General features: G+C 42.0%; 1 protein-coding gene across 2 annotated transcripts in view; it reads right to left on the bottom strand.

Annotated features, from left to right (window-relative positions):
- FHIP1A (FHF complex subunit HOOK interacting protein 1A) overlaps window positions 1-15,283 on the bottom strand; it is a 96,396-nt gene that overhangs the window by 12,534 nt on the left and 68,579 nt on the right. For both annotated transcript variants that reach the window (XR_009558141.1, XM_035114011.2), the window contains exons 7-11: window positions 13,389-13,468; window positions 12,005-12,192; window positions 7,213-8,265; window positions 3,428-3,606; window positions 2,712-2,850 (exon numbers count right to left, since the gene is read on the bottom strand). Coding sequence is in view for 1 of the 2 variants with exons in the window: in XM_035114011.2 (XP_034969902.2) it covers window positions 2,712-2,850; window positions 3,428-3,606; window positions 7,213-8,265; window positions 12,005-12,192; window positions 13,389-13,468 (1,639 nt within the window). In the remaining variant the exon portion in view is untranslated. The remainder of the gene's footprint in view (window positions 1-2,711; window positions 2,851-3,427; window positions 3,607-7,212; window positions 8,266-12,004; window positions 12,193-13,388; window positions 13,469-15,283) is intronic.

The raw sequence follows: 15,283 nt of genomic DNA, 5'->3' as shown, positions 1-15,283 counted from the left end.
AGTGACTCCTTTACACATACTACTGGTAAGCAATTAGTCACTATGGTTACTGTGCTCATCAGATTCTGCACATTACCCCCTGAACATAGCTTCTAATGAAAATTTATACCTACAAGAACAGTGCTCTGATACAGTGATTCTAGCAAGATAAGAACCAGGGCTGGGGGGAAGGGGCAGGAGGAATTTAATTATGAAAGCAGAACACAGACCAACTTCAGTCTACGGAACATCCACATTACTTCCAGATGATTCAGGAAACAGAGGTATATTGTCTCTGAAGACAGAGGTTCCATTTAGGCATGGCTGCCAAACCTATTATCTATGCATTGGTCTAAGAGCAATCTACCACCACATCTGTTGGTGGTCATCATACCACATCAGCTTGTGATGGTCACTGCATGCTGTGTGAAGTAGTGCTTTGATTTGTTTATCATCATCATCAACCTATAACCAACCAGACATCATCAGTGAGGTGTTGGGAGAGGAGAGATACCCTTTACCCACATTTTTCATAGTTTTGTAAACCTGTGACTTGCTTCCTCTTGGTCATATTTCATCTCAACTAAAAAAAAACCTCCTCCAACACAAGGACATTCTTTATAGAGAGCTCTTCAAACACTGCTTGGGATGTCACCCATCCAGATTAATTTGGGGTAGGCAAGAAACTGTGACAGTCATCACCTCTGACTGTGCATCTTTTGTGAATAAGTAAAATTGCACCAGTCCCAACAATCCTTGAGGAGCCTCTACTGTTTACTTCCCTTCAATTTGAGAACTTTCTGTTGATTCCTACCCTTTGCTTAACAATCCAGAAAAGGATCTCACTTCTTATCCCAGAACTGCTGGCTGCTGCTCTGTAGTACTTTTGCAAGGGACCTCATCAAACGCTCTTTGGCACGTAATAATGGCTGCCAAACCGTCCCTATTTGAATAGTTTGCTGACCCCCTCAAACAAATAAGCAAAGGCTTTTCTTTCAATCAGCATGGCTTGTTTCCAGACTTAGTCACCCTTAGTACACACCCACTGAAGTATATGGGTTTGTGTTAGGAAAATCTGATACCTCTGTGGCAATGGCTCTACCTTGACAGGTGACATCCAAATCCTAGTATGACAAATAGAACTACTCATACGGCACGCTAATAACTGGGTGACAAGGAACTCAAAGTCCCAAATTTAAGAAGCAGTTTGGAGATTTGGTACAAGAGCTGTTTAAAGGAAGTGACCTCTAGTGCACATGGATAGTTTTATCTCCCAAGTTTCCTTTTAAACAGCTTTTGTGCAAAAAAAAAAAAAAATCCGAGACTGCATTGTTGTAAGTAGGCAACCTGGGAATTCTCTGCAAGGAGGTCTGGAGAGAGAATCACAGAAAATGCGCATACCTTTCTCAGTCAAAGGTAATACACTTTACTACTCATGACCCTGCTTGTGCTTCGGTCGCAGTAATAAAAGTTGACTGGCTAACGCATGAGAACTGGTGGTAATATATTCAGAAGGCAGCTGCAGATGGGGAAGCTGTTCTGCATGGTAAGACCAAACAACTCCTCCCCTCACCCCCAGGGAGTTATGGAAGGACTTATTTTTAACATGGTCGACTCCACTTGAGAGAGCACATTCATGAAATGTTGGACATGCTCATCTCTCACGACAATGCGTAAACTGCAGAGGTTTCCCGCCCCGCCCTCTAGGATTCCTAAATGAATGTTTGCAACCACACTCTCCATCACATGGTCATTCTAAAAATAAAGCAATCCACACACACACACACACACATTACCAGTTACCCTTCTGCTAGCCCTGAAAAGAAGAAAACATGGTTACTCCCTTCAGGAGTTAGAAGTTATATAGTGAAAAGCAGCTGTGCACATACAGAGATATTTTAAGGGTGCGGGGTCCATCGTCATAAAGATAACTGGGTCAACCTGGGCAAGTTACCTATCTCAACCTACCCTACCTTGGTGCCTTGTAATGAGGATAAACCGAGACAACCGTGTACATTGCCCACAGCTGCTTGGAGGGGGAAGAGAACACATCTCAAATGTACTGCGCAGGTTTTCTGTGCAGGAAATTCCGAGTGTAATCAATGGCATCACCAGTTAAAAGGATAAGATAGCAGGTGATGGGGAATATATCTGCCCCAGATCTTGGGGAGCTGCTGCCAGTCAGAGTAGACAATCCTAAGCTATATATGCAACTAAGTCTGCCCTAATATATATAAGACGAATTCTTCTGTTCTTGTAAACTTAAAAGGGTATCTAGATTCTGCTCTTACAGACAAGGCAAGATTGTTGCTTCACCCTGCTTCTATAAGACAGCAGCCACAGCCTATATGTCCTTTAACCAGGTCTCTCATTATAGGATACTGTACCATAGATGTTCCTGAAGGGCTCAGCTCAGGCACCCCAGGACCCAGTGTGGAGTGACCCATACTCCCAGCGGTGCGACCACATAGTGAAGCTAACCCTCAAAACATTCCAGCCTTCTGTATCTAAAGGAAGGGTGGGTGGGATGTTTCACACTGTATTTAATCCCAATATATTAAGACTACCACATAGTTAAAGCAAACCCAAAACATGCTTTCATAGGAACATAAACATAGTGAGATCTTTGAGATCTTGTTAAAAATAAATAATTGATAGTAATACGTGTTTTTTAAAAAATAATATATATGCTTTTAAGAATATATATGCTTTTAAGAATAGTAGTTGCTTGCCTTTAATCAATGACTCCAGAGGAATATCTGACATGTCCACCCGTAAAAGCAGATATTGCTGGGCTTCTATGAGTAGTCCAGGGAAGTCCTTTTCAATGGAAGCAAACTGCTCAATTTTGTTTTTCACAGATGCCAGCACCTGCCGAAACAATAGCAGCAATAAATCTTCATATTGCCATTTGAGTTGTGTCCCAAATCATCTGTTTACTGTGTCCCTTGCTCTCAAAATCACATTAAGGGCAGCTGTGGTGCCAAGCTCTGCCCAACAGCATTATTAACGCATCAACTTTAAGGCACCGTTCAGTGGCAGCTAAAGAAAAAGATCAGGGTAAAGTATTTTGCAAATCTTCCTTGTTTTTAAAGGGGTATGTGGCCAGTGATTAGAAACAATGGAAATTCACAAGGGAGATCTCTAGATGTCTCATTGCAGCCTTGTGGAGTGAGGCCCAATAGAGTTAAGCTGCAAATACGCAGGGAAATAAAGTGTAGAACAAACTGACGCTAAAACCCAATCACATTTGTTTGCATTCATTCCTTATTCCCTTTTCCTCTTAGAAGAAGACTGTAAACTCCTTGGAGCAAGGACCTGGCTGTTGCTTATGTCATTCTGTCATTCTAGCATTCATGCATAATGATGGCACTATATACCGAGAATGTTTAACAGCAAGTTATATCTTCAACCATATTAGGACTTCTGTCAAGCAATCATGAAGTACCTGGTACAATGACCGCACACTAGGCTGGAACACCATGTTGGTATTGAGCAGAAAGGAACGAAGGAGGGGCTGTGGGTAACTGGCCAGATGTGTGACAATGCCAATGAGCAGCAAGTTGACATGCAAGGAGTTCTCCAACATGTTTTCCAGCTTTGAGAGCACCACACTGATAAATGGACCTGAGGATTTAAAAACACACATCCACAAGTGATTAATTGCGAAGCACTGTTTTCCAGTCCGTTTGGGCCTTTGGGTAAGCTCATTTTGTGCTGGTTGTAGTGCTACCAGGACAAACTGTAGTGGAGTCCAAGAATGGGCCATCTGCTTGCATCAGACTTCCACAGAAGTTCCTTCACCCAAAAATACTTAAGTAGTATCGCTTATTTTCCCTTTCAATTAGCCCCCTGCTTAAAATCCTCTCCTTCCCAGCCATCCAGCCTTCTTCATTTGCTCCCATTCCACTTATTGGGCTGACTGGCAGCAGCCCTCTCACTCCAGCAAGCCACAGAGGACTCCCTTCTCTTCTCCAGCAGTTGCCCCAGGGGACTGTAGTTTCTACAGGGCTAACGCAACGTCAAGTAGCCCTGCATTTTCCATGGGCTACGTTGGCCTAGCCTGACGCTTCGGAGAAAGGAGAGACTCCCCCCCTTTTCTTCTCTCTCCCTGCAGCTTGATATGGCCTGCCAAGAGGGAGGGGGTCAGGAAGGGAATTCTGCCTTGTTTTCAACCCAGCAGAACGGGCACTTCCTGTCTCCTCTACCTGCTCCCTGCTGTGGAAACAAGGGAATTTTGACTTGGAGATCGGCCACACATAGCAATGCTATGAGGGGCTGCACTAATGCAAGGCTGCACTGCTCTAAACATAGAACTCCCCCACCCCTCGCTCTGGAGGACACAACTACCACCAGCACCCAGCCCAGGAATTGCACAATGGCATTCTTATATATCTTTTTCCTAAGCTTAGGAGGGAGTACAGACAGTGACAACCTCGTGCTATTTTAGCATGGTCTTGGAGCTCTGGCATTTCACAGTGTCTACTTCATAGAGGCTTGACCAATTAATTGATATAAAGGGGTTTAAAATGGCAAGCAGGGCACAGCTGGACATCGCTGCCTCACTTGCCATGCCTAAGATGCCACTATGCAGCATAGCATTAGAATCAGGTTTCTCAGCCTTCCTACATGGCAGTTAAAATCCAGGAAGTCCATCAGAGATGACTGTGACCTTTTAACCTCTACTACACCAAGAAAAGTTTGCGTTACCAAGGAAGGAAATTAAAAACTCAACACCTTTTGTTTAGCATAGCAATGTTGCTATATGCACAATGCACAGGAATCATAGAACTGTAGAGTTGGAAGGGACACTGATAATCATCTAGTCCAACCTCCTGCAAAGTAGAAATAGGCAGTTGTCCCATAAGGGGTTTTGAACCTACAACCTTGGCATTATCAGCACCACGCTCTAACCAACTGAGCTATTCTGTGAAAGGCTGTGACTCAGAGGGCGAGCACATGCATAAGGTCCCATGTTCAATCCCTGGCATCTCCAGGTAGAGCTGGGAGAGACTAGCAGTGGGATTGCTTGTAACCATTGCAAGTTCTCCCTTGCAATCTTGCAATTCTTAAGAAGCTCCCAGGACAGCTCCATAATAATTATTATTATTTAATCCCCTTGTCTTATTGGAATTATCGTTTTCAGACGCTGACGAATACTGCTGACATGATCCAAGAGCAAAAGCTGTGTGAGAGATTAAAGAGAAAAGTATGGGGGTGGTAGATATTGAATGGTAAACGATTTTGGAAATACATAAACGGCTTTAGTTGCAAAGGGGTTCTTGCTGCACGGTGAGTTGCTTCCAAAGACTGAACCATGGTACATATAAATGGCCCTGTCATCACTAAGCTAGCTTCAAGCACCTTGTTAGATGAAGAATCTCAGGTGACAAGTAGAGGTTTACAAGCTTTGCAAGAGGAGTATCACAGACTAATTAGATCAAAATTAATGATGTTATACAAAACTCACCGTGCAGGCGGACATAAAACTAATTGGGGTCCTATTCATAATAAAAGTTTTATTTGCCACATTACATTCCCATTACTAAAATACTGATTGTGTCCTTGTCGGTGGATGAATGAGTTGGGATTTGAGTCGCAATAAATTATTAGAAAGGAGCTGATGCTATTTTCTTCTCAACAAACACAAAACATTAGTACCACATACAAAGATCAGTTCATTGTCCACCTTGAGCTCTGAACAAAAGAAATCTTCTTATTCCTTGACACAGAAACTTTGTTTCAGTGCTACAATCCTATGGGAAAGAAGGAATCAACAGAATTCTTTATGCTGGCTGTGTTTCGATGATAAAATTGTGGTTAAAGAAACCAGAATATGTACAAGCTCTATGCATTTGCACGCAGCTCCTTCCTTTTTATAAACAGGAAAAGAAGCCAGGAGGCCCAAGGCTTACTGCAGTTCATCCTAGTAATGTTAAAATATGGTTTACTGTTACATGCCAGCTGGGCAACTGAGAAGGAAGATGCCACTCAAAGAGCTGAAGATGCATTAGTACTGCAATAATGTGAAATGTTAACTTTTCCTTAATTTGACTGACCCGTGTGGGTTTTGGAATATCAAAGTTACCACCAACTGCTACTGTTCAGAAGCCACAAAGCTCCTGGTCTTTTAGCAACACAAATCCAACTATTTATGATGATTTTTTTCGTTAAGCTGATTATTTTTCACAGTGGCCAGACAGCTGCACCAGTGGAAAGGAAATTATTTCCAGACCAGAATAATAAACCTGATAGCAATATGCTTATTCAATTGCATTACTCAGTTTAATTGATCGATGGAGTTATGTGACATGCGGCCATATTTAACATTCCCTTCTTCTCCACCCTTTCCCTGAAAAGTATTATCTGGACAATTTCTCAGTTATATTGTATTGCCTGGATCTTTATGGGAACAGAGAAGCGCTGGAAAAATACAATTTTAAATTAGTAGGTAACAATAAATGGAAGTTTGCTTTAGTTATTTGCTTTTGTCATTATGAGCGCATATTTGAAATTTCCCACCCATTTTACCACCATCATCCCTACCCCCCCCCATAGGGTGAATATTCACATCATGTCATTCAGGGGAGCTGAGATAATTCAGAACAAATTGTGTTCCAAGAGCTACCAAAGTTAAATAAATAACAGTGTTTTTAAGCCCAAATACAATGTGTCCTTCATCATTACAATAAAATCCTTTAGGGAAGTGTGATATTGAAAACAGGATGAATTCAATTCAGCAGTGCTAAGCGTTTCGCAATTGGTAGGGAGCAAAATGTCTCAATGTGCAGGTAAAATGGGGCAGATGCACAGAATGGCAGCAGAGCTGCCATCTAGTGATCAGAAGTGACTAAGACATTTGCAACTTTTATTTTACAGTGAATAAACAAGGTGTTGTTGTTTTGTCTTACTAGAAATAATAGCTATTGTCAAATCTTTTTGTGGCAATTGCTCTTTAGCAGTGCCTGCTGTAATAGTTCGATTATCCCTTTTCCTAAACTATGTAGGGATATTTTCTAGAATTATGCTGCTATTAGAGAATTTCTGTACAAGATATATTGAGAAGTATATTGGTCTACTTAGATTTCATTGATATGAAATCCAAGCCAAGAATATATCTACACTTAATATTCAATGTCAACATAATCAATAAGTCTCTTATTAACATGGCCCTCTCCCCCACCAAGAACATTGTTTAAAAGAGTTTTAGGTGACTTGATTAGAAAATTTCACCTGTAAATGGGATGCTCTGGGTCCTTGCCAGATTGCTGGACCATACATCTTTTGGCCCAAAAGGTGAAGGCATACTTTCTGCTGATGGTGTGTCGGCTGAAAAATTTTCAAAGTCTTCTTCCTCTTCCACGGGAGAGATTGGTTCAGGAATAAGCAATTTAAGCTCGACCAACTCTGTAGGGGTAGAATCTAACTCTTTAATGATGTTATCACATTGGGAAATAAAATCCTCACTTTCTGGGCTCAGCAAGCTCGTGTTAGCATTGTGGTCTTCTTCAAGGCAAGACAACTTCAGTTCCAAGTCTGGCTGCGGGGTTTCAGCAACGCTGTCATGGATTTGTTTGACTGTGGTGTGCTGGATCAAGTTTGAATTTTTCATATTGTGTTCCTCCAAACTGGAGTCTGTCTGGGGACTTTTAAGGGGACCATTGGCAGGGAGCGACTGCTGATCACCTGTGCTTTGAGATTCTGACACCGGAGCTTCCTCCTTTGCGCTGTCTGCTTCCTGAGCATCCTTTTCAGCACATAACCTATAAACCATGACATCATCCTGAAAGTCTGATTCTTCTATGTATGACCCTTTGATCAGCATGATTGCATTTTTCTTCATTTCTTGAATGTGCTTTGGTGGCGCTGCAGGTGCTTGTGGGTTTACATTGCCCAAAGCATTATCATGCTGTGGAGAGCCCGTATCAGATCCAGGAGAGATCCCCGTATCATAGCTATCGTCCCATTCCAGCTCCAGCTGCAACTTTTCTCCCAAAGGAGTTATCTGAGAGGAACTTGTATTACTAGGTGTTCTGTGCTGAAATCGGAAAATGGGCTGGTCTAGGTTTTTACCATCCTCGTCAGCTAGTGTTTGGATAAAGGTACGTGGATCAGGGCTTTCGCCGTCATATGGAGCAGACCAAACCTGGCAGTCTTTCATACAGTGGAGAATGAGGGATTGCGCATCCCAAAGGTACTGCAGGTAACTGATATCAACAGTCTTCCCATATTCCACAATACATGTGGAGTCTGCAGTACCTCTGCTGCTGGACTCTTCAGTTGTACCTGAAATGGAATGGCAGGGAGTCACAGTTAGGGTGTTGAACAGCAACACAAACATGCATAGAAAGATGCTATGAATATGCTTGTAACTTATACATGGGTTACACAGCTATCATAGTCAGGTGGCACGTGAATAAACAGCACTATTCCACAAGCAGGCAAATTTACAGAGAGAAATGTGGCTATTTAGATTAGGCCAAAGGAAGAAGATTTTCCAGTTTCCCTGGACTAGGTAAAGGGACCCCTGACTATTAGGTCCAGTCGATACCGACTCTGGGGTTGTGGCGCTCATCTCGCGTTATTGACCAAGGGAGCCGGCATACAGGTTCCAGGTCATGTGGCCAGCATGACAAAGCCGCTTCTGGCGAACCAGAGCAGCACACAGCAACGCCGTTTACCTTCCCGCTGTACCTATTTATCTGCTTGCACTTTGACGTGCTCACCCCGTTGCAGGGATTCGAACTACTGACCTTCTGATCGGCAAGCCCTAGGCTCTGTGGTTTAACCCACAGCACCACCCGTGTCCCTTTCCCTAGACTAGATAGTCCCTATTTTATGCAGACTAGTTCAATGGTCCTTAAAACTTGGAAGTAAGCTCCTGAAAAGCAAGATGCTATCAGTAAACAAGCTGTAACAGTGCAGAAGAGTGATTTATGCAACAGCTGCAAACTCGCATCCTGTCCCTGGCAAGTGGGGCAAAAGGAAGGACCTCTCCCACTTAATTTTAACAAAACTCTCCGAAGCAAATTAATGTTGAGATATGTTGCTCCTACAGGCTGCCAGATTCCACAAGATGCAGTAGAGAGAAAACTGTCCTGCCCTGTCAGTAATAGCACATAGTTTTGTGCTTCTCAATGGTCCAAGAAACAAGGTCACTTGGCAAGCCCCTTCTAAATCAGTTCACCATAGCTAGTTAAATGAACTCTACTGAACACTACTACAGTGGTACCTCGTTTTGAGTCCACCTCGTTGAGCGTACATTTTGTTGAACGTCCGCAGCAAACCCGGAAGTACCGGAACGGATTACTTCCGGGGTTGCCTCTCACGCATGCGCAGAAGCACTAAATCCCGCTTCGTGCAGAAGCGCAAACACGACAAAGAGCAGCTCTTTGTCGTGTGTCCTTTTCGTCTAGTGTCCGGGGCTCCAGAACGGATCCCGGTTGCAAAAAAAAAAAAAAAAGATACGACTGTACTGAATTCCTAATAATAATAATAATAATAATAATAATAATAATAATAATATATTTATACCCCGCCCATCTGGCTGGATTTCCCTAGCCACTCTGGGCGGCTTCCAACAGAAGTATTAGAATACACTAATTTCTTAAAGATTAAACCCAAACCCTAAACAGGGCTGCCTTCAGATGTCCTCTAAAAGTCTGGTAGTTGTTTTTCTCTTTGACATCTGGTGGGAGGGCGTTCCACAGGGCAGGTGCCACTACCGAGAAGGCCCTCTGCCTGGTTCCCTGTAACTTGGCTTCTCACAGCGAGGGAAGCGGCAGAAGGCCCTTGGCGCTGGACCTGTGTCTGGGCAGAACGATGGAGGTGGAGACGCTCCTTCAGGTATACTGGACCGAGGCCGTTTAGGGCTTTAAAGGTCAGCACCAACACTTTGAATTGTGCTCGGAAACGTATTTCAGATCTTGCTCTTATTATAAGCTCAAGGGAAAAATCCTCCTGCAATGATCCATGCAATGAAGTTTAAATGACTCGAGGAAGCTCCATGTATCACAAATCAAACAGGCAGTACTGAGCAACTAAATAGCCAACTGTTTGAATTTTTTAGAGAACAGACAAACAAATGTGGAGAAAGCCTCAATTTGGCAAAATGTAATAGGTTTCTCTACGGTATGGAATGTCCTTTATTTTTATGGATGGCTCTAAAACATTTAGCACAACAGTTTGCCTTGCAACAAGAAGTTCAATGAATCCCCCCCATACACACACAAAATAAAAGTGTATTTTTTTCCTCAATCTGACTGAATTGTCAGCCATAAACACAGAAACAATGAAGTGTTAAAGATCATGTCACTGGTCACCGGAAAGGCAATTTCCACCAAATTTCCAATAAATTTGTTCAACTGACCTATGACCAAGATGTCCTAAGATATTTATGATGCTCTTATAGACAAAATACAAAAGTTTGGGGCAATCGACTCAAGTTTTATTAGGTTGCATAGTTGACATTTCTTTCCAATGGGGAATGGTTTTACTTTTGATGGATTTGAAAGAAGGGGCAATGCTCCCCTTTACTTAGAATTTATTTCCTATCTCAAAAACTCCCAAGTCTGTTATAATACATATTTAGCTGCATTTACTGTTACTGCCTGGCGTGCTATGGTCCATGGGGTCACGAAGAGTCAGACACGACTAAACGACTAAACAACAACAACAACTGTTACAACCACCTCCGAGAGGCAGGTTAGGTTGAGAAACAACTGCTTGAACAAAGGTACCTAGAGAGGTATGTAGTTGAGCATGGGTGTGAAACTCTGGTTTCCCATGTGCAAACTAGGAATGGGGGGGGGGGGAATTGCTCAGTTTCCATTTTAATACAAACTCACTCACTAAAAATGGAGCTTTGCTTCAAAAGTTGCAATTCTCCCAATTTTGCAAGGCAGCTCTGAAACCAAATATTGTCTACAAAAAAGCATTTATTTTTTGGAAAGTGTGCGTAATAACGCTTGTATTAGTTAAAATAATGACAACAACACGTTGAGAAAATTGCTTGCGTAAATGCATATATTACAAGAAATGTGGACAAATGTGCATTGATTTCCATTAGGACTTTCTTTTCTTTTCGACTTGCTAAACTGATGCAGAAATGAGACAAACTGAAGTTAAGGCTGGGGAAAAATGAGAAACTGGGTTCCTAGTGTGAACCCAGTGAACCCAGCACCTCTTTTCCTCTGTTCTCTCAGAATATTAAAAACCACCACATGGCAAAGCAACTGTTTACATGAGGCAGGAAGAACAGACAAGGGTTCCCTCCCCACCCACCCACAGTCTCATGGTGGACATTGGAGATATCTCCTTGATTACAGTATATTCTTGTATACTATTTGCATGGTGTGTCAATGTAAATTACTTTCATTCACAGTATCCTGAATGCTCTTATGGGTGAATAATGCAAATACAGTCAAGATGGTCATAACAGTTCTTGTTGTTTATACACTGTAAATAAAATAAAAACTTTTTTTAAAAAAGCCTTTCAGAAGTAAAGAGTTTTCCATATTTTTGCAAACAGTCTGCATGTTCATGCACACACAACACGTTTATTCCTGAAGCTTCCTCCTCCTTATTCTAACCAGCGGTAAGGAAAACCACACCTAATAGTGTACGTGCGTGTAATCAGAAACCTAGCATCCCACACACAGTTAGTAATAGTAGTAAATACTCAGCTCTTCAGTCCAAATGCTGACAAGAGTAAAGAGGTTTTCACAAAATCTCATGAGACTGGTGTAAGAGAGATGGAAGCATTTGCCTGGAACACAGAAATCCTGCGCTAAAGTCCTCACGCTGCTTTAAGTGCATAGCGTGGATGTGATGCAGGGCGGGGGGGGGGGGGTGTTCTTTCGTTAGTCCAGTAGAATATGAATTTAGTCAAATGTTACACATGGGAGAAATTAAGAAATTTAATGATAATCATGAACTCAATGGCACTGAATACACCGCGAGGAACGAAAGAGGGAAAACAGCCTGATGCCAACTTGTCCATTCAGAAAACAGGTGAAATATTTACCTGCCCTGTGTATGTTTTTCCTCCACAGGATATAATCTTTTTCTTGTTTTTCAAAAGTCAGAGTAATCCCACTAGAGCAGCAGACTGGAGTCAAGGCAAGCAATCTAGCAGCAGATACAGAATACCAATCTCGTTCCCTTACAGCCCATCTTTGGCTGAACATGATGTGATTACAGGGTATCAAGTACCTAGGAACAGAGGGTTTCATTAATTAACTGCCATGAAATAGCTCTTATAAAAAAGTTATTCTCCAGCCCTCATTTATTCCTTAAACTAAATCACATAGATGAGCCAAATTTTATAATACCAACTGTCTCAGGTCTGATGACTGAACTGCCGAGTTGCTACTTGTCTGCAGGATATGGAAAATACGACAAGAAAGGACTATGGAAGAGTGGACTCCAGTTTGTACAGGGTGGTGAAGGAACCAAACTGGTTCACCATCATCATAGGAATACTAGCAATTAACATAACACTACTCAACAACCAGGTACTCAAGTTGCCGATCTTACAGGGATGTATCTGACTGGTAAGTTGTGAAAGTGCAGTGCCAAGCCAGCTAACTCTCATTAAAGGTAAAAGGACCCCTGACCATTAGATCCAGTCGTGACTGACTCTGGGGTTGCAGCGCTCATCTCGCGTTATTGGCCGAGGGAGTCGGCGTACAGCTTCCAGATCATGTGGCCAGCATGACAAAGCCGCTTCTGGTGAACCAGAGCAGCACACGGAAACACCGTTTACCTTCCCACTTGTAGCGGTACCTATTTATCTACTTGCACTTTGACGTGCTTTCGAACTGCTAGGTTGGCAGGAGCTGGGACCGAGCAATGGGAGCTTACCCCGTCGCAGGGATTCGAACCGCCGACCTTCTGATTGGCAAACCCTAGGTGCAGTGGTTTAACCCACAGCGCCACCCGCGTCCCAGGCTCATTAGGCTTCCTCAAAACTATTTTGCAAAAATTGATCGTATTCTTCCTAATGCACTCACAAATCCTAGGAAGTACTGACCTTTTTCAGAAACAAGACACATCACTCTGTATGCAGAAGAGCCTCTATCAATTTAGCCCGAATGAATGTAAATGCTTCACTCAGTCTGCTAAATTTGTGGAAAGTCTACTTTCATTCTTTTAAGTGGTTTGTGTTTTTAAAAATTCTCATTTTTCATTTTTTCGGCACTAGACGTCTAGGATTGACATTGAGCTTTCTGTACATCCTAAAACAGAAGTGTGTGATCTTCACCCACAACAGTGTAACACATACATCTCCACCTACTCACACCATGCACAGCATGGGTAAAACAACAGGTATAAAGCAATCACAGGATACTAATCATCAGGGAGGAAATAGCAGGGGCAACATCAGGAGAAAGAGTGTTTGATTCTACCTTAAAACTAGCTGTAACATCACATCTTCACAATGCAAGCTGATAAGTGTTCTGAACAATGCCAGGGACACCACACAGAGCTAAAAAAAAAAAGATAAGCAGAGTCAAAATCTGTAATTCCCCATGCTTTCCTAAGGTAAAACATTATTTTGTATTAAAGCAGCTCACAACCTAAATTTTTGCAATTTTTGAGAGAGATGTTTTAGTTCACCTAGATAACATCGCCTAACAAATTAATTTAGCATGCCCCAATAAAGTCAGATATAAGCATAGATATATACTATAATCCTTTCAGTAATGCAGTAAGGGAGAGAAGATTCCAATTAGTCAAATATGAATTTTTAAAGAGAACTGAAATGTGATTAACCCCAAACCCTCAAACACTTACGCAAGTATTCTTTTCTCTTTCTTAGACAGAATTATTATACAATCATCATACACAGGGTCAAATTATGTTGGAATGGTATCATGTCATATGTCTGGAACACTCTGAAACAGCTGGAGGCCTTTTAAGAAAAATGGTTCTGTTCCTCAACAAATGTAGAGAAACTCAGGTACCAGTCAGGTACCATCATATATTTTTTCATCAAAAACAGCTGCCTAAAAATGGAAAAGGTTAATGGCTTTATGCAAACCTTGCATAGAAGCATTAAGACTCATGTCATGTTACCGATTACATTTTATCTGTAGTTTACTAGAGAATAAGGACTAAATACAGTGGTACCTCTGGTTACGAACTTAATTCGTTCCGGAGGTCCGTTCTCAACCTGAAACCGTTCTTAAAGTGAGGTACCACTTTAGCTAATGGGGCCTCCCGCTGCCGCTGCGCTGCTGGTGCACGATTTCTGTCCTCATCCTGGAGCAAAGTTCTTAACTTTGATGCTGTACTGTTTTTAATATTCGACTGGAAGCCGCCAGGGAAACCAAGCCAGATGGGCGGGGTATAAATAAATAAATTATTACTATTATTATTATTATTTATTATTATTATTATTATTATTATTATTATTATTATATTAACCCGAGGTACTACTTAGGGGTTAGCGGAGTCTGTAACCCGAAGTGTTTGTAACCCAAGGGGTTTGTAACCCGATGTACCACTATATTGGGAAAGATCTATTGTGAGAGCCACTGTATTTCACTGAAGATAGTGTTTAGCTGCATCTGGAAGTTTGAATACCGGGGACTTGGAGTCTATTTAGATGTTTAGGAAAATTCAGTGCACATGATGCATTCCTTGATTAACATCAACATTTCAAAGACACCCCAGCTGCTGAAAGCTTATGGTAGGGATAAAGTTGCTTGCATTCTGTGGTGCTATACTCAAATGGATGACATTATCTGCATCTCAGGTTATCCCACTCAAAATCTGGGCTTCCTAAATCAAGGAAGAGCATCTCAAGCCTCTCTCATGGTACAATTCTCTAAAATCGGCTGAGCACAGAAATGCCTGACCTTCAGACCTTAAGCACTATAGGCACAAAAAGGGTTTCCTCTTCCTGTCAAGTTAGGCATGATATCCTCAAGACCATCTCTTCTATTCCTGTTCTTGTACTGTGTGAATCACTGCTTCCTATCGCAGCTGTACAAAGAGGTGAAGGTGGACTGCTGCTTTGCCTAGAGTGCCAAGCAAAATTACATGCATACCCTTGTTTGAGAGAACAGTTTGAGGCACTTTAAGAAGGTTCACCTCATTGGTTAGGACCGCAGGGCAGCATTAAATGAAAATTCATGTAGGGATATTATTGATTAACAGGACACTAAAATCGGATTCTGTAAACGAACGTCATAAATGGGGTTCTGCTATTGTATAGAGTTTTTGTTCTTGCCGAGTGCTGTCATCTGTTGAAGCTGTGGAGAATACACTGATCAAAATTATGGATCTACAGTTTAAA

The sequence above is a fragment of the Zootoca vivipara genome, chromosome 9 (genome assembly GCF_963506605.1).
Source record: "Zootoca vivipara chromosome 9, rZooViv1.1, whole genome shotgun sequence".
In the NCBI taxonomy this organism is placed as follows: Eukaryota; Metazoa; Chordata; class Lepidosauria; order Squamata; family Lacertidae; genus Zootoca; species Zootoca vivipara.
This window is presented reverse-complemented; position numbering and strand designations above follow the sequence as displayed.